Below are 21,984 nucleotides of genomic sequence, written 5' to 3' on the forward strand. Positions count from 1 at the left end.
CTTTATATAACAAGGCTGCACTGTCATAATTTGTTTCCGTGTTAATGCCAAGAAGGATAGACTATATATTTTTACCTGTTCTTTAATTAATCACTCGTTATTTGACCATCTTTCTCCAAATTTCCCTTGTCCATGTAACCTTTACTCCCTACTTTCCCTCCCATCCAGCCCTATCGTCAAAATTTTTGGGAAATTTGTTTCTGTTAATAAATGAAAGTTATAAGATTCTCCCTCCATATCTTGTAGTATAATGTTAACCTCTTGTATAATATATTATTAGATGTCTGTGTGTGTTGTCTTTATTGTGATATCATTTTTGATTTTGGTAACTCTGCTTAGATTAAATTCAATCCATCAAAATTCAAATCTCAACGGAATTGTGATTTACACAGAAGTCGCCATTATAAATAAAGTGAAGTGAATGCCAAGAAGTTCTTACCGAATGCTGAAAAATTTATTGACAGTCAAAATCTGTTATAACGACATCGAAGGGACTACTCATATTGGGTCGTAAAAACCGATAGTCGTAACAGCCGATGCCGTTGTTATTAAGTACCTAATACAATAGAATTCAGCCGAGACCTTTGATTTTGGTCAATATAACCGGTATGTTGTTCTAAACGATGTCGTCGTAAACGGTTTTGACTGTATGCCATTTTCGTTGTGGTGGGTATGGTTGTAGGTGCTTACAAACATTTTGCAAAAAAAGGCAAGTTCTTCTCGTCCGTTCTTCGCCCTTGATTTGAGAATTGAAAATTTAAATTTAGGAGATATTTTGGTACCGTCGTTCATTAGTGTACATTAAGTTACCTACTATTTATATTAAGATTAATTCGTAAAGTAAATACATTATATTTTCTGTTCTATAAGGGAGCGTTCAAGTGTAACGTAACGAATTTTGGGAGGGGGGGGGGGGTCATTTTGTAAAACGTTACGATGCGGGGCGGGGATTGAATTACACGTTATTGTTAATATTATTTTCGACTTACACCACATAATAATAACTGAACGTTTTACTATACTTGGGTACTGAAAAGCGTTACGGCGAGTAACATGGGGGAGGGGGGTCAATAATCTCCAAAAATTGCGTTACGTAATACTTGAACGCTCCCTAAGCCAAAAATGGTGAATAACAATCCAGTTATTATTTCACAATCATTCTTATAAATATAACATATGTAACAAAATATATATGTACATCTTCATTTAACTTTTATGCGCGGCTTCAGTTCTAACAAATATCAGTAGCACGTAGTAGCCCTTGTAGATTCGTTCGCAAGCAATTCTGTTTATTACTTTTTCATAGTCTGACAGATAGACACTTTGAATGTTGTGTGAAAAATTTTGATGCTATCAGAAGCTCCCTTTTGTATGAAGTTGTGTGGCGTAGCAAAGGGGGGGGGACCTTCTTTGGGGTCGGTCTCTCAACTTAAAGAACAATGTACAAACAAAAAAATGAATCGCTAGCATAAAAAAATATTTTTCAGGGTTTCCTTCACTAGCATTAGCTCAGCTCTATGTAGGATTCGGATTCGGGGATTCCCGCAAAATAGACTGACGCTGTCGTGGGGGATTCCCCGTCCCATACTCGCGATCTTTGACGTCTCAGTTGCAAGATTTCTCATTTAATCAATGACCTATATCATATAAAATTTATTGCTTTTTACTTTCGATGGGGTGACACCACCAACTTCTGCACCGGGTGCCACCCAAGGTAGCTACGCCACTGTCAGAATCTGTCTTTTATATTTCCTATATTCGTTACAAATTCACAATATTAGTGCGTTTAAATTTTTTTACCACCAAAAAATCCAATGGACGTTATCAATTATAGTGATTTTTTTACGTATAACCCTGAAAGAACTCTGCACAGTGCGTCGCAACAAGTTAATAACATGCCAATCGTTTGAAGCAGTTCAGTAAGCGTGTGGCCTTCCGACATATTGCTACATTCTCGTATAGACTTTTTAAACTTTCTACCTGTCTTAAAGCTTTTAAAAGTTATAAAAAAAATACGCGTGAAATTTAGTATTATTTAAAATTCGAATTTTAAAATGCCGGTAAACTATGATCCAAATATGCTATGGGTGGCGCTTAGTGAATATGGGGAGGGTAATCTGTTCAGTGTATACCCAAAGATTTTAGCTGAACTTCTTATTCAAGAGGATGCAGCAAGGTTGGAAGGCGGTACGATCGAGGCAGAAAACCTGGTTCTGCCGAGTGATAGAGAGTATAGACTTACACAATATTTCAACTTGGTGTCTATGCAGAAGATCCTAGATGGGGACGAGTATGTATCAGTCTACCAGAAATTACGTCATCACGTTTAAAAACTGAAAATTCTGTCGCTGTTAGACATTTTCTTGTGTTGAATGTATTTGGAGTTTCTAGGTTTAATAAGTAAATTACAGTCTTTACATAGCAATTTTATCTATTTTTCTAACGTCTAGATGACACAACAAAGAAAACCAAAAGGAAAGAATTAATGAAAAAGTCAAAAACAAAATTTTAATTCGGATGTTTTGAATTTGTCACCGTACGATTAAAATTAAAATATCGCAACATTAATTCTTTTGTTATTACTGTTTATATTCCGCCTACGGTTAACTGATTTTAATACGAATTTAATTCTTGTGGAATCAATTTATTTTTTCTATTGCTGTTACATTTGATTTCGTCACATTTTCAATTTATCTGCCATCAGAAAGTAATTAAATACTGCGTATAAGGGTTTCAATTTCCATTTAGTTAATTAAAGACTAGTTATAATGTTGCCCTTGACCTGAGGTATTAATCACATGCGTTAAACTGTGTATCTAAAGAAAAATATTCTTTGTATTGTCATTTGTTAACGCGAGTATTATACATTTAACCCCATTATATCAGGTTAAAACTAGTTTTTGACAATCTAATATACATATAAAATTCTCGTGTCGCGGTGTTTGTAGTTAAACTCCTCCGAAACGGCTCCACCGATTCTCATGAAATTTTGTGTGCATATTGGGTATGTCTGAGAATCGGACAACATCTATTTTTCATCCCCCTAAATGTTAAGGGTAGTCCACCCCTAAATATTTTATTTTTAGATATGTTTTTCTGTTTTTATTCTTTTATGATACAGCATTAAAAAATGCATACAACCCCTAACTTTCACCCCTCTACGATCAACCCCTAATTTTTTTTATATAAATGATATACATGGCAAAACGACGTTTGCCCGGTCAGCAAGTTTTACAGTAAAAAAAGCCGTACTACACCCTTGAGGTCTTGGCTTCAGATGTCTGTAATTGTTTAAGATCATATGCTTAGTCCAATAGGCAAGTAGTAGTAGGCAGTCTAAGGCAAGCCGGCTTCATCGTACTAGCGATAGTTTAATGGGCATAGGCAAAAAATCCATTATTGCACAACCAGGATTCTAACATACCACTTCAGGAATGAGAGGTGCACACTCTCCAAACCAAACTCTCTCTTAAAACTGTGTTTGTAAAATAAATATGTACTTATGCGTGGAATTATTGAAAGTTTATTTTAATGTCCTTTGATTAGTTTTTTATATATGTATACTCTTTGGTAATAATAAAAAAAAACTTTGACATCATGTTTCGGTAAAACTCACATTATAAAATTATTTAACGTTTGTATATTTATTGTATCAAATATATAATTTTGTAAATATGTCGAAGGGCATTTAAAATAATTTCTGCTTGAAAATGGAACTGAATTTCTACTCAACTAGATAACAGAAAATGATAGTGTATGAAAATAATTTGAGAAGCAGGTTTGACATTTTTCTACGATTTTCAGATTAATCCCGAACACCATTCATTCATTGTGTTAACGATAAATCTGTTTCCTTTAAAGGGAAGACATTGGGGTGAAAGATGGTAAAATCGTGGAAGAGCCACCTGAAGAGTGGGCGCCTTGGAATCTGGTAGTATCCACAAAAAACCCCAATGCTCCGCCACCCGTCCCTATCAAGACGGCCCCCGGGCCCGCCTGGGATATTGGCCAGGTCATTTCCATTTTAGCCATATTCCCGAGATCGTCTCAGTAAAGGTGTAACCTGAAAATCAGAACGAGTTGCTTTTATGGCTATATTTTTACAAAATTGTTTATTTTAAAAAAATACAGAAATTTATGTGTCGGTGGAACACAAATGGGTCACAATTTCTCCACCGTAGCGTGGACATTCATTACAATACTATTATAATACTTAAAAACTTAACTACTTGAATTAATTACTAATTTTAAATTAAACAAAATGTAAAGCTCAAACAAAGCATTATAATTGGCTTACAGTCTTAAAGTCTTAGCTACAAAGTGCAACAGTGGAAACTCGGTTAACTGCTAATAGTTTTATTGCTTGCTCTTTAAATATAATATTATAAAGTAATTAAAAAAAATATGGTAATACAGTGGGATTTCGATAACTAGAATGTCATGGGAAAACAATCGACTTAACGAGTTTTCGACTTTGAAGTTTGCGATACATATGATTTAACTGTTTAAATCTCGACTTACAGAGGCACGATTTCTATGTATTTTTAGATTTGTAGACTAGAATTTGAATAACAATTCTACTTACGTTTTGTAGCATCTATTTTTTACATATTAAAACGAATTACATATTTATTAATTAAGCTGTACTCAAAAGGTTTTTTTTCGACTTAACGAGGCCTAGTTTGGGGTACAGTTCAATTTTGAGGAATCAAACAAGATATTTGTTAAACAATTTAAAGAAACTCTCCAATTACATCCACGCTTTGAATTTATATATTAGAAGTGACAAATTGACTTGAATATAATTATAGGTTCTAAAAGCTGCCCGTATTTTGTGTAAGCCACCTATGGACGTCGAGTTCATTGATGAACAGGAAATGAGATGTGTCTATTCTCTGATTTATGATGTCTTTCGATGTAAGTACACAAAACATATTTACGCAATTTAAATTTCATTTGTTCACATCGACCTTACGTTATATAACGTACCAGTCTTGAGTATATCATTAAATGAACTTCTTTAATAAATATAATCGCGAATTTATTATTACTATTTCTCTCTGACTGTTTTAAACCACTCTAAATGTAGTCAGCGTTTATCAACTTTGATGTACGAGGTTTAGTCAAGATGTCTTAACAGTAGTGTATGTAGAAAGTCGTAAACTAAATTTGTATGAAAATTTGTCGACACGAACTGTCATTTTCATAAAAATTTATTTGTCTCCTTTTAAGGCAACTTGACTAGGCCCCCAGGGCTGTAAGAGCTTGTCCAGAAAGGGCGAATTCGCCGAGAATCGTTTCGCGCGAATTCATACGCGCGTTGGCAACAAGGCGTCCCTAGTATCGATACGCGCGTATTGCGCGTGACTCTGGCGAAGTGCACGCGATTTACGCGCCTATTCTAAATTCGCGCGATACTTGTGGACGCGATGTATTGGCTCCCAGTACTTCGCCAACGCGCGTATGAATTCGTGCTAAACGATTCGCGGCGAATTCGCCCTTTCTGGACAAGCTCTAAGTATATATGGCTTCCTCGGGTTTTCGTAGATTGATAAGCGTGTACTTAAATCGTCGGAGCTAGCCCTAAAAATGTAGCCAGCTGCAGGCACCTTGCAGAATTTTAGTTAGCATTGCATTTCATTATAAAGCACTTAGCAATAAACTGTTTAACATTAAATGTAGTATTAGAGTAAACATTTAATTTAACATAATTTAAAAAATTGACCCTGGAACCGTACTACACCATGTGGCTTTTAGAAGTACTATTTTTTGAAATAATCATTTCAACGGTTTACTATTACCCCAAAAACTTGTCGACCTTATTTTTTAATTCAAGCCTAAAAACCCAGCTATAAATCTTCCATAAAGTTCCCAAAAAAGTTCCGCCATGGCAATAAAAAGTGTAAATATTCATCGCGTGACTGTAAATCACTAAACATGATCGTATCTCTTGTATCAGTTAATAAAATACCTGTGAATGTGTGATGCGAAAATTCCATATAACGTCGTCACGAAACTAAGCTATCGCGTGGTAAAGCTTTAGCAAGAACACGCCTCTTTGGAACTAGTTAGTGTTTAATTACGTATTTTAACTAGAGTACGGTTATTTATGGTATATGACATAACATTAAATAATACTTAATTGATGTATTTCGTCTGGTTTAGGATTTCCTCACTCCTAGTTAAATATTAGCAAGATTTGTGATTGATACGAGTGGTAGATTGTTAGTGTCGAATAAATTAATCGTAATCTCAATTAAAATTTGCTTTTTTTATAACAACTAGTAGACTCAGCCAAACGTTGCTGTGGCTAAGATTTTTGTTATATTACATAATAGTAAACTATTCAAGAGAAACGGCAGAAGAACACTAATCCACCATGCTTTTTTGGTGGTTATGCCATTAAATTGTAGCTTATGTGAAACGTTGGTACTTATTTTGATAAGGAAGGTGGTATTTTAATAAAAAAAAATTAATAAAAGGACGCTCATTGTGACGTAACTATAAAAGATAGAGACATGCTGTCGCGACATTTTTTATAGTTAGTGAATACATCACTGTTCCTGAAAAATTGTAACACATCATTTTGTTCTATCATTAATAGTTTTCGCAGCGCACACGATTGAAGGAAGTTTTTTGTTTATTTTTTTACACCTTGGGTTAGATTATTAAAGTTTTAGTAAGCATCCCTAATTTTTTTGAAAATGAAACAGCCTATGTCACTCAGGAATAGTGTAGCTTGCCAATGGTGAAAGAATTTTTGAAATCGGTCCAGTAGTTTCGGAGCCTATTCATTTCAAACAAACAAAAAATCAAACCTTTCCTCTTTATAATATTAGTATAGAAATACGACAGGTATTACGACTATTATTTTCTATATAGTAATTGGGTGCTGTGGTTGTTATAGTGTAAACTCCAAAGAACCACGGCGAAACTTTCTTATATTTGTAGTCCACTAATCATTTTAAGAATAAAAACATCTCTTTCAATAACACATGTTATTTTTATACCATTTCCGTACTAAAAGTTATCGGGTCTGAGATCTGTGCGAAACATACTGAAATTTACATTAACGTTTTATATTACGAATCTTATGACCCATTTTGCGCAATAAAAGCCCATAACGTACGATTTTTAGTAGGTACTCTTAATTTTTTATGTTCTTCATTTGTATGCACGCTTTTGTAGTAAAGCATGAGTTCGGAAAATGTATACAGAAAACAATTTTTCAGATAAAACCATATTGGATCAAGCAATAGACGATATTGATTTCTTTGGCGATTATCCGCAGGTGAGCTTGAAATTATTATTCACAGTTTTGCAGAGCTGGTAAAATTCGTAATGAAAAGACACATATTTTTTATGTGAACATTAGATACCTTTTCAGTTCCTTGACGTTAACAAATAAAAGAAATAGCTCGATATTTCCATGGCACTGCCTTTGTCATATTGGTATTATACCGACACGTAGACGGACTATGGTATAGACTAGGCATCAACGTACAGCGTGTGAGATAGCGAATGATCGACATATTATGTCGTATTTACAGTTTTAATTCATTGAAGATTGCTTATCATTGACCAAAATACACATTCGAATGAATAATTCTTGAACAAAGTTACTGAGTCGTGATAAAATAAGCTACTTACCGATGAAAGGTTATGTTTGGTTCTTTACGTTCACTATAGCTTTTACAGCCAATTATGCAACAATTCACACTTTAAATACACCTCTTATAAGGATAAAGTTTTAAAATATGGGTTTTACTTGCATTTATCAGTAAGCGGTGAAAACTTGTTTACCACCAAGGGCTCGGTGGTAAACAAATAAAACCCGATACGCAAATAGAGACAGCAAGACTGATACTCTGTTTCGCTCGCACTTAAGTATTTCACGTTAATGCCATCTCTCTTTAGTTATTATTGGTATTTTAGAAGCTCATCTAGTTCTATACTCTATCTACATACCTACAAATGTATAAATTTGATAATGAAATCGAATAGCGATACAAAACTTCAAGACTGAGCCGTCAATACACGTCATCAAATTTTCATGTCTTCATACTTTAAAACAGTTTCCTCTTGATGTAATTGTTCAGAGAAAAATACCCAGTTCGAACTCACGGCCTCAATGGAATTGATCTAATACTGTTTCCCGAATTAATTTATATGTGTAATGTGTTATATTTAAAATTATATAGGTTTTCAATTAACAGTAAAAATTTCCTGATTAAATACGTATTTTTTTGATAATGTCCGTTACTACATTTTTATCTATATTTTCTTTTAATTTATTTTATTATTATTGATTACTTAACACATAACATGTCATCACACACACATTACACATGTGGAACTAGGTGTAATGGTTGCAGCTCCTTACAAACGTTGTGTAAAACAAAAAAACTTGGCGATTAAAAAGAGTGGCGGAGAGTTTATTGCCAGTTCTTCTCTTCTACGCCCTTGATTTGAGAACTGGCAGTAAATGTAAAATTAGAAGCATTTCATATATATTTTTTTTGACGTTCATAAGTGTACATTGCGTTACCTATATGAAAAAATGATTTTGACATTCACTTCGACTTAATCTATATTGGTTTAACGAAATGCATCGAAGCTCTTGAACTTCAAAGGTCACGATTGGGTAACATACGGTACCAAGGCTGCCAATATCATTACCGTAATAACTTCCATTACGAATCGACAAGATGTAAAAAAGGCTGATCTAACTCGCATTATATTGATGTCGTGACTGTCGGCATTTTTACTTTGAGGACGCTCACGAAAATGAGCCGTATTTATGATTTGCTAGTAAAGTCGAGGTTGGATCAGATAAGTGGGTTGTATTAATAAGTTCGTGTAAAGCTGGGGAAGCGTTAAATTTGTGCCTAGCGATTGATGGGGTAACGCCAGCTAGGCGATAGCTTTGTTAACGATAGTTATTCACGATAGCCAACTAAAGAGAACTTCAAGCTAAACTTTGTAATTTAGTTCTATAAGTGTAATGCATTTTTAAATAATCTTGTTGATAATTTCAATAAACGTATAAATTGGGTTGAAGATATTAAGATATAGAGACACGAGAACAAAATTAATACAATTTCGTTTGTTTAGTTTACTAGGTACGTAAAATCTTCTTTAACTAATATAAAGGGAAATACTTTAATATTTACTGAAGTAAATTTCCGCTGATAACAGGTGGAATTAAATCGACACGTCGCATATGCAATTCGCGTTTATATTCGTTAAATTCAAAAAAAAAGAGTGGCGGAGAGTTTATTGCCAGTTCTTCTATATGAATAATGAATAAATGGTTTTTGACTTTTGAAGTAAATTTTTAGTATGCCGGACATCGACACTCAGCATGGCTATTTCTAATGGAACTGGCTCGGAGACGTTGGGTAGCCAGGCCAAGGGGAGAAATAGAAAGGGCAAGGAGGTTGTTGAACGAAGCTGGTTATCCCTTTAAAGACGTTGAAAATGCAATATGGGATGAGAGAGTCCACTTCGCCGCTGCCATAGCCAGAATACGAATAAAGAATAAAGCTTTTTCGTAAGTATTCACGTATATGCGTGAACCTATATAGGTATGTTATCTAAAGCTGGCGGCTTCAACACATTTACACTTTGTGCTTGTGTAGTGTCTGTGAATAAGCGCGAGACGTGATGTCAAACTGAAATACAATCACAAATACGTCATGAAAAGACTGTCCGTCTCTCTCGCGCTCGGTCAAGATTATGAGTATAAAAGAGACAGTTATTGTTTTTCTTTTGCTACTGTTTATGTTGATCTTTACTGTACATGTTGATCTTTTTTCAAACATTACCAGGGCAATCTCGTGAAATGGTGCACAATGTTTTTAATTATTTTAAGCATCTTAATAAAAACAGTTAAATGAAATTTTTTTATATTTAATTTGACATCGTCGATCGAGCGTTGCGACTGGGGTTTCTAAGAGGAGTATTGAAAGAATAGTTAGTGAAGTAAAAGTGAAGTTTGTTGAGCTAGATAGAGCTTATTTCGAAAAATGAAAAATTATAATTAAATAAACGAACTTTTGGATCCACCCTCGTATGCACATAATATTTATATGTATTTGGCACATTTTTATTTATTTACAGCCCACCCAACCTTACTAAAACCAGAGTAGACTAAAATATATAGCTTGGCAAAAAAGTCATATTTTTAAACATACTGTATAGTGAAATTGCATTAGTGTGAGTACTGTGAACGCCCCAGCTTTCGATAACCGACCTATACTTATTTAAAAACCAGCGCTCATATTTAGACATTAACAGGTGAACAGCCCTTGGTCCCAGAAATCACACTCTCTGCCATTAACGCGTGCGTTCATTGCTTAGCCACCAAGGAAAAATTCTGACTATTCTAAATGTGCAAAGCAAAAAATTTAAATCTTTTTTTTTCTTAATTTCGTAATACACGCATTTTGAAGTGAAATTTCTTTAGGCGCATGAGGGTAATTTTTTTACGGATGAAATGCAATAATATGTAATAATATTAGTGTCACGAGGATGTCCAGCGTTTTTGTCGAAGAAAAGGGAGAGAGCGATTGAGAGAGTGAAAAAGGGCGAACGATATATAAATATACGAAAGTCAATTTTTAAAATTAAAATTTCGTAAAGAGAATTTATGAAACATTAGTATTTTATATTTATATATATTTTTTTATATTTATTCGTCATTTGCTTAAATTCAACCGACTCCAAACTAAATAGAAATGTATAAAAAATACAGGTACGAACTTTGATCTTCCCTCAGGTTTTGAAACTAAAGTATTGTCTAACTTTCAGATTAGCCGAACTGCTTCCACCACATTTGCGCGAAGAAAAAATTTCCGCCTGCGTGAATAAGGACACTGTTACCGGTTGGGTAAATACCTTCAAAGCCAAGTATGTGATATTTAAATAATCGACTAAATCGAGTCGGATAATATTACGTTAAAAGCAAACCTTTTTATTCTTTAATTATAATCATGTAGTTCTAAGCTGAATTTATGAAGGAATTCGTAATTGCATATGTTTTTAAGAAATGTTCTTTTAATATGGTTCCAAACTAACACAGACAAAGCGCACGTGTCTCATATACACAGTAATAATGAATTATTAAATTAAACTATTAATTATGTACGAAATAATATCAGAGCTTAAGTTTTTTGTTTTTGGAACCTCGTCATATAAATATTTTTTTTTTAAATATATACAATTACGAATTCCTACATAATAGGAAATACATTTCTATAATTAAAGAATAAAAAGGTTTGCTTCTAACGTATTGTAATATTATATTTTTTATTTAGCGTAGCATACTTAAGGTCTTACACGAGTTTTATTTAACTAAACTACAATACTAAAAAAAATTAACATGCACCATTTTCCACGGAATAATTGTAATCTAGTTTCCCACAAGACCCTAGTGTGGTGACTAGCGTTAGATAAATTTTGTCACAAACATATTTCTGTCAGGAATAAAGTTTTTTTATGTATTGATTTGATTATTTTCAGAAAGGTCGCACTACTTGTAAAGCGACTCCAACAGCTTGGTTATTCATACAGCAACTCACGTCAACTATGCTCAGGAGAATACAGATTTGATAGGGTTTGTCCAAGGTATGTTTTTCGCCCAATGTTAATATAATGCTTACCCACAGTAATAAATCAAGAACTTCTTTATCATTTAACCAAATTTATAAATAGATAAAGAATTTATTCAACATTAATGTCGCAATAAAGTAGTTAAATCAGAGAGTTAATTTTTTTTTTAAATTAAAGAAACAAACAAAAAAAATATATTTTTATTGGCTATTCATTTCCCTAAACAATGAAATATTATTTACTAAAATATATACGATAATATATGTAGGAAAATATATAATTTTTTTTTTTCAATCAAATATCTTGGCCACCCTACCAAATTTGAAATGCGTCTTGTTGTCAGTTGTTAACTCTCTGATTTAACTACTTTACTGCGACATTAATAATATCAATTAAAATTTAACACTAATTTGGTATGATTTAGATTCATTACCCTACGTCCGCCGGCAAGCACAAGCATTGGACAGACGGATTTGGTGAAAGAAGGAATTATAGTATTGCAGGTAGGAATAGCTGATGAACATTATATTGAATGGTACTATAATTAAATTTAATGTGTTGATAAATTAATTAAAATATATCATTTAACCTCCTAGATATTATGAATAACCTCTTGAGAAATGAAAATAATTGTTATAGGTAGTAGGGAGAGAAAACTTATTGAAATATCTGTACATATTGTTTATAGGAGCGAGAATTCTGTGAGGGCGCGTCCACACTGTGCCGCGCTCTTCGTGCAAATTCGTTGCGGGGTGTCGTTGCTCAAACGCACGCGTCGTCGCCTCGTTGTTCCGCGTATCTAGCTGCGCAGTTGCGAGAGTTAGCTGCGGTTCTTAAAGCTCAGACCCCAGCAGCACCTATTACCCCTGAACTTGGAAAACTGGTGGTTTTTGGAGCTGGTGATAAGTAAGTCAAAGTTATTGAAATTATGAAAATAATGTAGTTCGAAGATGTTCAACTGTAGTACAATACATATCCATTTTACACACACTGTACATGACTTTATTCAATATTTTTGTATTTTTATGCAAAAGATCATAGACAAATACTAGATCATAGATCATAGCAAAACAGTTTATTTGTAAAACTAGTTTTTGTAAAAAATTGTAGCTATTAAATTCAAATTTGATAATTTTTTTTGTTACTTGCGTACTCGCAGAAATGTTTACATATTATACATATATATAGAGTCAAATCCAATCAAAATTTATTTAATCATATGTAACATTAATATAATCATATGTACACCTAATATACCTACATAACTATGTATATTTACAAAAGTATTTCTAAAACAGAATGCAAGAGTAGGTACCTATCAAAGTAACAATACGTTTCCAAATACTGGAACTATTACTAGCAGTGGTTTGCTGTTTATTTTTAGTTTGGGACTATTAAAAATGTCTATGGCAAAGACTTCACTAAAACAACTCACTATCGTAATTATCTTTAAACTTTAGAGTGGAGAGCTACGTCTGTGCTTTACGAGAGCTTGGCATTGACGCGTCCGAAGCTCCGCATTCCGGTTCGCCCGTGTGCGTAGTAGGCGACGATGTGTATAGCGAAACGCCCATTGTGATCAGCGCCTTAGACGGTGTTGTGGCAGCCCTGGCAACTCCGCCTAATTCGTATTCCGCCGTCACAGACCCTATTGACTTAGTGTGTGGCCGTGGAGGCGATTTGGCTATGCTAGAGGTAAGCTAGAGATATGCAAATTGAGAGAATTTTCATATTATGTAATACCACAAGAGCTTCAAAATTATCGGGTATAGACGACTATAGTCGTCATGACGACTATATTTGTTTGCAGGGAACCTTGAGGGAAATACCAGATAATTTTGAAGCTCGAGTGGTATTCGGGGGATTATTTTTCCGACCCAAATGTCGGCCAATAGAATTGTACCATGAGACGAAATGTACAGTTAACAAATAAGAATTTCATAATGAATAAAACAACTACTTAATACTTTTCTTGAAGCAACGACCAGAGAAAATTTTCACAAAAAATTTTCAGTATAATACCATGTAGGTTGTACCACGTGACGTCGAATGGTGCAATTCTATTGGCCGACATTAGGGTCGGAAAAATAATCATGGATATTTTCATGTCTTTCACATTTTCATACAAATATTTTAAAGAAAGCGACCAAAATGTGGGACATAATTCCCCTTCTCTTTATACAAATAATATGTTCGGCGTAGGTTTATCTTTTAAGCATAGTTCTTAATAAATTATATATCGTTTTCTATTTAGTCTGTATTGTATTCAGAAAAATTGCGTATTTTAGTTCTTTTAGCTGATTAATTTGTAGATACAATATACATAATTATTTGGTATGTGCTAAACGTTTCAGGTCCTGACTGAATCAGAGATAGACACAAATGGTAAAGCGAGGGTCCAATCAATTTTAGAGGAACAAAAGAAGACATTGAAAACATTGCTCTCTAAGCCGCAGGTATTTCTTATAAAATAATTCATATGATTGTTTTATATTCATATTATTTTTCTACACTTTCCACAAAGTACAAACCTAGTTGTACATTTCAGTAGTCAGGAAAAATACAATATTTCATAGGGAAAAGACAAAACACTGGCGTTTGCTTGTGATTGGTTGGATGTTGTTAGCCAATAGCAACAAACACAAATGAAACGATGGCGAACCATTTCGATTTATGTTCTCGTTTCATGTAGGTCATTAATAAAAACTATTCTATGACGTACCTACTTTGTATTAATCAAAAATGTTTCATACATTTAAAAAAAAGTGCGTGTGTACAAAGTACACAGAAGTCAGAAGTGAAACTTTTTTGTCAAACAAATTTTTAAGTCTTGTTCATATTTATACAAATCTAAAACTTTCGATTTCTGAGACTAGAAAGAGGGAGGGAAAAGGAATATATTTTAGGAATTTAATTGTCATTAATATATTAAAAGTGTCGAAAATTAATACAAATTATATATATTTTTTTTAAATTTATTTCTTCGATAAGAAAAACACGTGTTATTTTAATTTAAAATTCGTCATTTGAGATTTCACTAAATTATTTTGCATAAAATACCTACTAATATTTCAAAAATTCTCTTTATATATAATTTTAAGATTTTATATTATTTTTAAAATTTTATATTTCTATAAGGTAATTCGCCCTTCTCACTCTCTCTCAATCGGTCTCAATCGCTCTCTCCCTTTTCTTCGACAAAAACGCTGCGTTATTTCGTGACGCTTAAATTATTATTATTGCGTTTCATCCGTAAAAATTTTACCCTCATGCGCCTAAAGAAGTTTTACTTCAAAAACAAGGTATATCATGGTTACATAGACCTTTTAATAAGTTTATCGCTTAGGAAAATAATCATTTAATTATGATATCGAGTGGGACTTTTAATAGCTGTTCATAGTTTCCTATAACACTTTCATTTAGATACAACTGATTTTGTACGAAACACATTCGGCTCTGGAAGCAGAGAACCAGGCCCAAGTGAACCGAGCTGTGGCCGAAGCCAACAGGTTGGCGAGAGAGAGACACGCGCTGCTCAAGAAGAAACATAGAGATCATAATCATGTGAGTATGACTGGCCGGGATTTTTTGTAATTATATGGTTCTGCGCGATTACAAGCCTTTTTTTATTCATACAAAAAGCGGTGCAATTACTCCCGTTAGTAAATACAATAAAATATTTATTTATTTAATTTATTTATTGAGAAAGATTTACAGCTTATTACTAACTTACTTACTAAATACAATGTTTTTTTACGCCATTAAATAAATCTTTACAAATAGTTAAGTACTTACTAATAACATTAACTGGATTGGTAACAATAAAATGATTTAATCAACTATATAAATATATATCAAAGAAAGTATAGGTCTACCAGAATCTGATGGCAAAATTTTTTTTTAAAAATTAGCGATTTTCATATGGCAATAAAAGAAAAATTTCATCTGTCAACTGAAATTTCGAGGAATTGTTTTTGGTTTGGCTTCAAATTTCATTTAAAAAAGAGATGAAAATGTCGAAGAAACCTCTTCGATCGCAAGCAAAACATATTGTTTTCAATGTTTATCAAAGAATACTTGATCAACAAGATGCAGAACATACACAATCGTCGATATTGAGCCATGTGCAAGCATTGACTGGTTAGTAGGAATGACACGTCTTGATACTTTGGTTTATGGGATTTTTCGTGTGTATTATATTATGTACTTATACTAAACTTTGGTTTATTTCAGGGGTTTCTTATACTACAAATAAACATGGATAGTTTTGATTTAGAATTGATCAGAAACAAGATAAATGAGTTTTACACGGTTTCTTTCTCTCAAATAGGGATCGATGAATAGCGAAAATCTTGTGAACATGTAATAAAAATTGAAAATCAGTTCATAGAACAAGATCGGTTAATTGAGATGCAGGAGGATAGGTTTATTATAAATACTGCGTTGAAGACTTTTTTTTATGGATGTGCAGTATTTGGAACCATTTTCAAGTTCTTAATTAATTAATAAACTCATGAACAGAGTAATTGGAGTTTTCTTCTAAATTTCAAACCCCACATTCGCCACATTTTCAAAAATTATCATTGGATAAATTTTTATATATTTTGGATGTATCACATTCAGAATCAGCCGCTATAAGGAAAAAAAAGTATCAAAACGTTTTACTCCAATTTCCCCAGTATTGCTAGCGTCAATTTCTTTTTTCCCTTTTTGCCATCAGATCCTGGTAGACCTATAATAAACTAAGTAAAAATTGGTTACGTAACACTTAACAGTTTAGTATAACTTATACACTTATAAAAACTTATGGTTCATCATTCATTCCACTGAGGAGCTCTCCTTGCAGACACCACACTTGAGGCGAATAGGTCAATATCACAAGTGAGACTATTACACTTATGGGGCGTTCCCACGGAGCGTTAATCACGACAGTCAACTACGCTAGTCAACTGTCGTTCGTGACACTCACGAAAGTGTGAATTGATGAAACGTTCACATGGTTGGGGGATTTCGAGCCGTTCACGCTTCGTGTTTCGACTTAGTCATTATCGAAACATCGATATATAAATCTCTATCACGGTATTCCTCCAAACTTGGATCATATAACACCTTTTCCATAGAATATAACTCCAAAAAACGCGTAGTTTCACTGTCGTTAAACTTAATTCCACGTTGTTGTGACGACATCTTGGCTTCACGAACGGTATATCACGACTGAAAATCAAACACGTTTGATCTATCCACGCTTGAGTCGTGCGCCGTTCCTCACGAAAGCAAGTTTAACGCCTATGCGTTCACACAGAAGTGTATTTCACGAAAGCGTGGTTGACTGTCGTGATTAACGCTTCGTGGGAACGCCGCTTTACTCGCCGCCCTAACCATAAAGCTGTTCCTTCTGTAATTGGTGTTAACTTTAGGTGTGTACATTAGGTGCATATTTTTTAGCGTCCTATTATACACACGGAGACACACACCTATATATTATATCATATAAATGTAGATGATAAATTTACACATCGAGTATTATGATTGCAAATAATCCCTACCTCATCGCTTTCATAGGCTCATATTTTTTTAGCTGTGGAGTCTTTTTTTTTTCGAGGGTACGTCAGCTAAGCTATACCTATATATTTTTATTCATGTTCATGTTGTGTAATGTAATGACGTCAGAAAACTAATATGCAGGTATAATTTAAAAATTTTACACACTTTTTACATTAAAAAAATAAAAACTTGAAACTCGAAACTTCTTTTCAATAAAATATCCTATCAAGCTGGGTGATTTTATAAGTAAGAATCACTAGACTGAACCTCTTTTACAGACACCAAAATCAAAGGAAGCAGCAGAAACAATGGTTACTGATTCCTGCACTACTCTAGATGCAACTGCTCGAACAGACTTAGACACAGTGGACACTGATTCAACTTACGATCAATCACCCAAAAGACCATTGTCTTCACCCCCAACCACGGCCAGAAACAATAGAGAAATGATCTTAAAAAAACGGGCGGAAAGTGCTGACATCTGTTTCCGGCCGGGTAACAAGGCTAAACCGATACCGGAAATGGATTTGCCAGAAAATGAACGACCCAGAGATCCGGATAAAGACAGCCCTGATGTTTTTGTAAGTATGACAAATGTAAAACTCAGTTATTGCGTATCTGTTTTCCAAATTTTCTTTATTTTTGTGGGACAGTTACATTTGCGCTAAATTTTCTCCTCTTGTAATGTTTTTTGTTCTCATGCTTTAGGGTTATATTTCTATATATTCTGCTAGCCCCCGTGAACTTCTTTTCGCCGCAATTTTTACTAAGCCTGGCTTTTTAGTAGCTTAGTTAACATATGGAACAATTTGCTATGCTACCCTATAGAGACTGTTCGCTTTTTCGGAATAAACCCTAAGCACTAAATAAAACAATATTTTTTTCAAATTATTCTCTCCATAAAATCCTTCCTCGGAGTTCAAAGAATAAATATTAAAAAAATTATCTTCACATAGCAACATATTTCGTCATAGTCGTAGAATAGTGACGGATCTGACAAATAGTAAACTTTACAGGGCGGCCATTTCAATATAATATATCTAATCATGTTAGTTTTTGTCATAACTATTTTAATTCTTATTTTGTTATTATGAAAAGTGGCATACAAGCAAACGAAAGGGTTTGTTTTGGAACAAAATAAAAATAATAACGTTAAGTAAATTACACAGTTTCTAGATAACCACATGTTTCTTTCAAATCCGTCACTTTTCCGACTGATTAATCTGAAATTTAAAATACATGGAATTGTTTTTTAATGTAGCCGTAATATTTAGTAAATGTAGTATCTAAATTTGATAAAAAGTGGATTTTGGATTTTTTTCAAATCCGACATTGTTCTACGATCATGATTTGGCAATTCATTTTTATTTATATAGATAACTGCGCCGGTATTCTGTAACTCCCAAATACTATCCCTTTAATATTGTTTTAACGCATTTATAAAAAAATAAATCTTTAGTACTTTTGTTTGTGTTTCTAAGCTAATATTGTGCATTTATACAGCGTTGGAAGTATTATGGCTTTTGATTAAACAATTGCTAGTAAGAATTTTTACTTCCAAGTAGAATAAAGCGTATTTTAGTCGGATAGTAATAATTAAATGTTGCCAAAATTTTAGGTACCAAGCTGTGATCTATTTGAAATACAAGATTTGCCGAATCTGGGAAACGGATTAGACATAAATTATATCTTGGATCGAGATGGTTGCTATCTTGGCCTAATACAAAGAAAGGTCTGTCGTAATTTTATAAGTAATTTTTTTTTATGAATAATACATTTAACATAGTAATTAAGGATTATATTTGAACTGCTTAAACGCTGCCCCACAAATATTAGCCTAATGACAAGTTGTAGCGAGTATAGAATACACATGAAAATAGGTATAACGTAGGAGATAACGAGGCTCGACGCGAAATTCATGATCCGAGTGGCTGAAGACCGAGGTCTGTTTGGGCAGAACGCGCCCCACCAATCCATCAGAAAGAAAAAGAACGAACCAGCCGCTGTACCGCATAGAAGAAGACGCAAGACTAGTTTTGAGGTCAGTGGTTTAGTGGGAAAGGCCTAGTAATAAGATAAATTTAAAAGAAAATGTTATTTATTTAAATAGTTAAGTTTTATAATTAAAGTTTTTGTAGGAACGTAATACAAATGTTTACGGCAACTTTAAAATTGATTTCTAATTTTCTTAACTCTCTTTAAATCGAAATATTTCTATTACTTCGAAATAAAACTATGCTGTTCATTTGAAAGTGAATTCTTTATTATTATAGATGGCCTTTTTGAATTATCTTTTCGAAGACGTTAGTAAAAACGTTAAGTATTGATATTGAGCGATAGTTTTTAATACTTACCGCGAGCCACTCCGGTATTACATTAGCGACCTTAGGTTCTAAAGCATGCTGGCTTACTCACGATGTTTTCCTTTCCTTACGAGTGAGAGTTACATGCTTACATTGAAAGGTCTGGTCTGGCAAAAGTAATTTGAGTGTACGACCAACCAGGCTCCAGAAGATAAACCACTCCTTATATGGAAATTGTATCCGTTTTTACAACAAACTCCCAAGCGAAATTAGAGAATTATCACTAAATAAATTCAAAGCCCTCGTTAAACGTAAATTAATCAATAAAGCGTTTTATAAATTTGACGAATATTTAAATGATCCTAATCCTTGGGATTGATTTGCTCCAATTCAAACAATTTTAATGACAAAACTTAGCGATTATAAAGAGTGGCGGAAAGTTTCTTGCCAGTTCTTCTTGCCCGCTCTACGCCCTTGACTTGCGAACTGGTAGTAGATACTATAGCTTCTTTTTTGACGTTCATAAGTGAACTTGATTAACTATATGAATAAAGTTATTTTGAGTTTGAAAACCATTTCCAGGTAGAACGAGTAGCAGCCCCCACTTACGCATCCATATCCCGGTCCTTGCGTCAAAGTAGTGCGCCTGCGCCTTTCAATACGGGAGTTTTATCACCCTCCGATGATAGACATGTTTGTTCACGACACGAAAAGAGACTCGCCGCTGCCGCAACATACACATCAACAGCTTGTACTTGTGATGCGAAACATAGGTAAGGACTTATTGTTGTAAAATAAAAGAAAAAAAACTTGTGTATGTACACATGTTGATACACGCGTTAGAAGTTATACTTCTTTGGCGTATCAAGATAAAAATGTTTTTAATTTTTTTATCTTTCGTCTTATTGTAGAAAAAACGACACTAACAATAGAAAAAACTATTTAATATGTACATTGAAAGTTTTATTATGACGCATTATCTAGTTAAATAAAGTTTATTTAAATATCACAAAAAAAAATATTTCTACATAATTAAAGAAATGGACTTTTTTATTTTAAAATGTTGACTATGCTAACTTCAGGGTGTCGGTTTTTTGTGACGGTGTGCGCGCATATCGTAAAATTTTACTAATCATTTTTCCCTAACGCGCCAAAAGAAGTATAACTTCAAAAATGCTTTTGAAAATACATTTAGTTTCTGTAAAAGTAGCTTTTTAAAACATGAACGAAATAATATGGTTCTTATTCATACAAATTAAACCTTTGACTTGGTCACACCTGATGAGAATTGTATCCGCCATCGAGTGCAAGCATGGCACAAACTCAAATGTTAGCTAAAATTCAGAAAGAAGTATGTACTACTGTCATGTCGAAAGTCAACGTATAGGATTTACACGCTAAGTAATACTTAGCGCTAAATCTCGACTTTGAGTTTGAAGAGTTAATTAGTTCTTTTTGTCTTAGGCACCGGCAAACTCGGCGCGCGTCTGCTGATATAGCTCCAACAGCGACTGTTATACGCGCTGCATCTCCTCCTTGTCGACAACCCTTCCCGTTGGCTGTACACGACTTACGACTGAAGAACATCGTGCATCATAAGATGATCATCTCACAACTAGATTCTAGGTATTACTAATGAGTGTGTAGATTTATCTTTCGTAATAGTTTTGGAATTTATTTTACGCCAAAGACAAGAGTAGTTTGGCCTAAACACTAAGTTACTTTTACGATAAAAATTAGAAAGTTTAAATAACTATAGCTTATAGTTAGATCTAACTCCCTTTATTATAAAAACTAAACTGGTCTGATTAGACTAAATTACTCTTTCGCCTCATTCTGCCAAATTGTGTTTGCGGTGGGATGAAAAGGGACAGATTAGTACATAAGTTATAACGGTGCAATGAGACTGATTTAGTTTTTGTGAATACGAGCAATATATCTTGCAAATATTTTATCGAATACTAATAAATTGAAATTGTTAGTATTTTATTAGTAGATTGCAATCAAATTAAATTATTATCTTAAAAAGCCAGACTTTCTCCTATTTTTAGAAAATTAGATGTTCAATTCCTTAATTAATGTGTTAATAAGTATTATAATTAAAATTCATTCTATCTGATACGAAATATGCAAGTTATCTAAGCTTTATGTTATTTCTTTGCAGTTTATTGTAGAATTATCAACAAAGAGTCCTATGAATTAAAGCGTATTTGGATTTGGACTGCAATTTCACGTATACGTCAAACGTATACGTGCACCTACGCGTTTTGCTGTAAAAAGAATGTTAAGCGGAAAGAAAAGAACAAAATTCAAACTTAATTTAAGATCGTATTAAGTCGTATATACCTAAAAATTAAAGCAAAATTGTCAGATTATTTTTGTATAATTTACTATTAATAAAAAAAATATTGTATATGTTTTTTTAATTGTCTATTACATATTTCCATTATAGCATAACAAATTCCATATTAATTAAATATCAAAAACGACTAAATATGGCAACATTTCAACACTAAACAACAAT

General features: G+C 33.4%; 1 protein-coding gene across 4 annotated transcripts; it reads left to right on the top strand.

Annotated features, from left to right (window-relative positions):
- The first annotated feature begins 1,957 nt into the window (after positions 1-1,957).
- Positions 1,958-21,873, top strand: LOC125059120. 4 transcript variants are annotated; one of them, XM_047663340.1, is made up of 18 exons: positions 1,961-2,290; positions 3,862-4,012; positions 4,812-4,917; positions 7,233-7,291; positions 9,342-9,553; positions 10,813-10,911; positions 11,524-11,628; positions 12,038-12,116; positions 12,302-12,519; positions 13,074-13,308; positions 13,968-14,069; positions 15,037-15,177; positions 17,436-17,738; positions 18,776-18,889; positions 19,049-19,198; positions 20,043-20,233; positions 20,925-21,086; positions 21,625-21,873. In XM_047663340.1, the coding sequence occupies exons 1-18, from the start codon at positions 2,055-2,057 to the stop codon at positions 21,632-21,634; spliced, it is 2,673 nt and encodes an 890-aa protein (XP_047519296.1). In that variant the 5' UTR covers positions 1,961-2,054; the 3' UTR covers positions 21,635-21,873. The 4 variants fall into 4 exon arrangements, with proteins under 4 accessions (XP_047519298.1, XP_047519299.1, XP_047519296.1 ...); XM_047663341.1 differs by lacking the exon at positions 1,961-2,290 and adding an exon at positions 3,587-3,778; XM_047663342.1 differs by lacking the exons at positions 20,043-20,233; positions 20,925-21,086; positions 21,625-21,873 and having other exon boundaries at positions 1,958-2,290; positions 19,012-19,181.
- Positions 21,874-21,984: the final 111 nt, after the last annotated feature.

This window comes from Pieris napi, chromosome 19 (genome assembly GCF_905475465.1).
Source record: "Pieris napi chromosome 19, ilPieNapi1.2, whole genome shotgun sequence".
NCBI lineage: Eukaryota > Metazoa > Arthropoda > Insecta > Lepidoptera > Pieridae > Pieris > Pieris napi.

Coding starts and splice junctions, on each gene's coding strand:
- LOC125059120 (XM_047663340.1), top strand. CDS start 2,055: ATGCCGGTAAACTATGATCCAAATATGCTATGGGTGGCGCTTAGTGAA. Junction 12,520..13,073: donor GTTTTTGGAGCTGGTGATAA/GTAAGTCAAAGT, acceptor TTTAAACTTTAG/AGTGGAGAGCTACGTCTGTG. Junction 13,309..13,967: donor GCGATTTGGCTATGCTAGAG/GTAAGCTAGAGA, acceptor TAAACGTTTCAG/GTCCTGACTGAATCAGAGAT.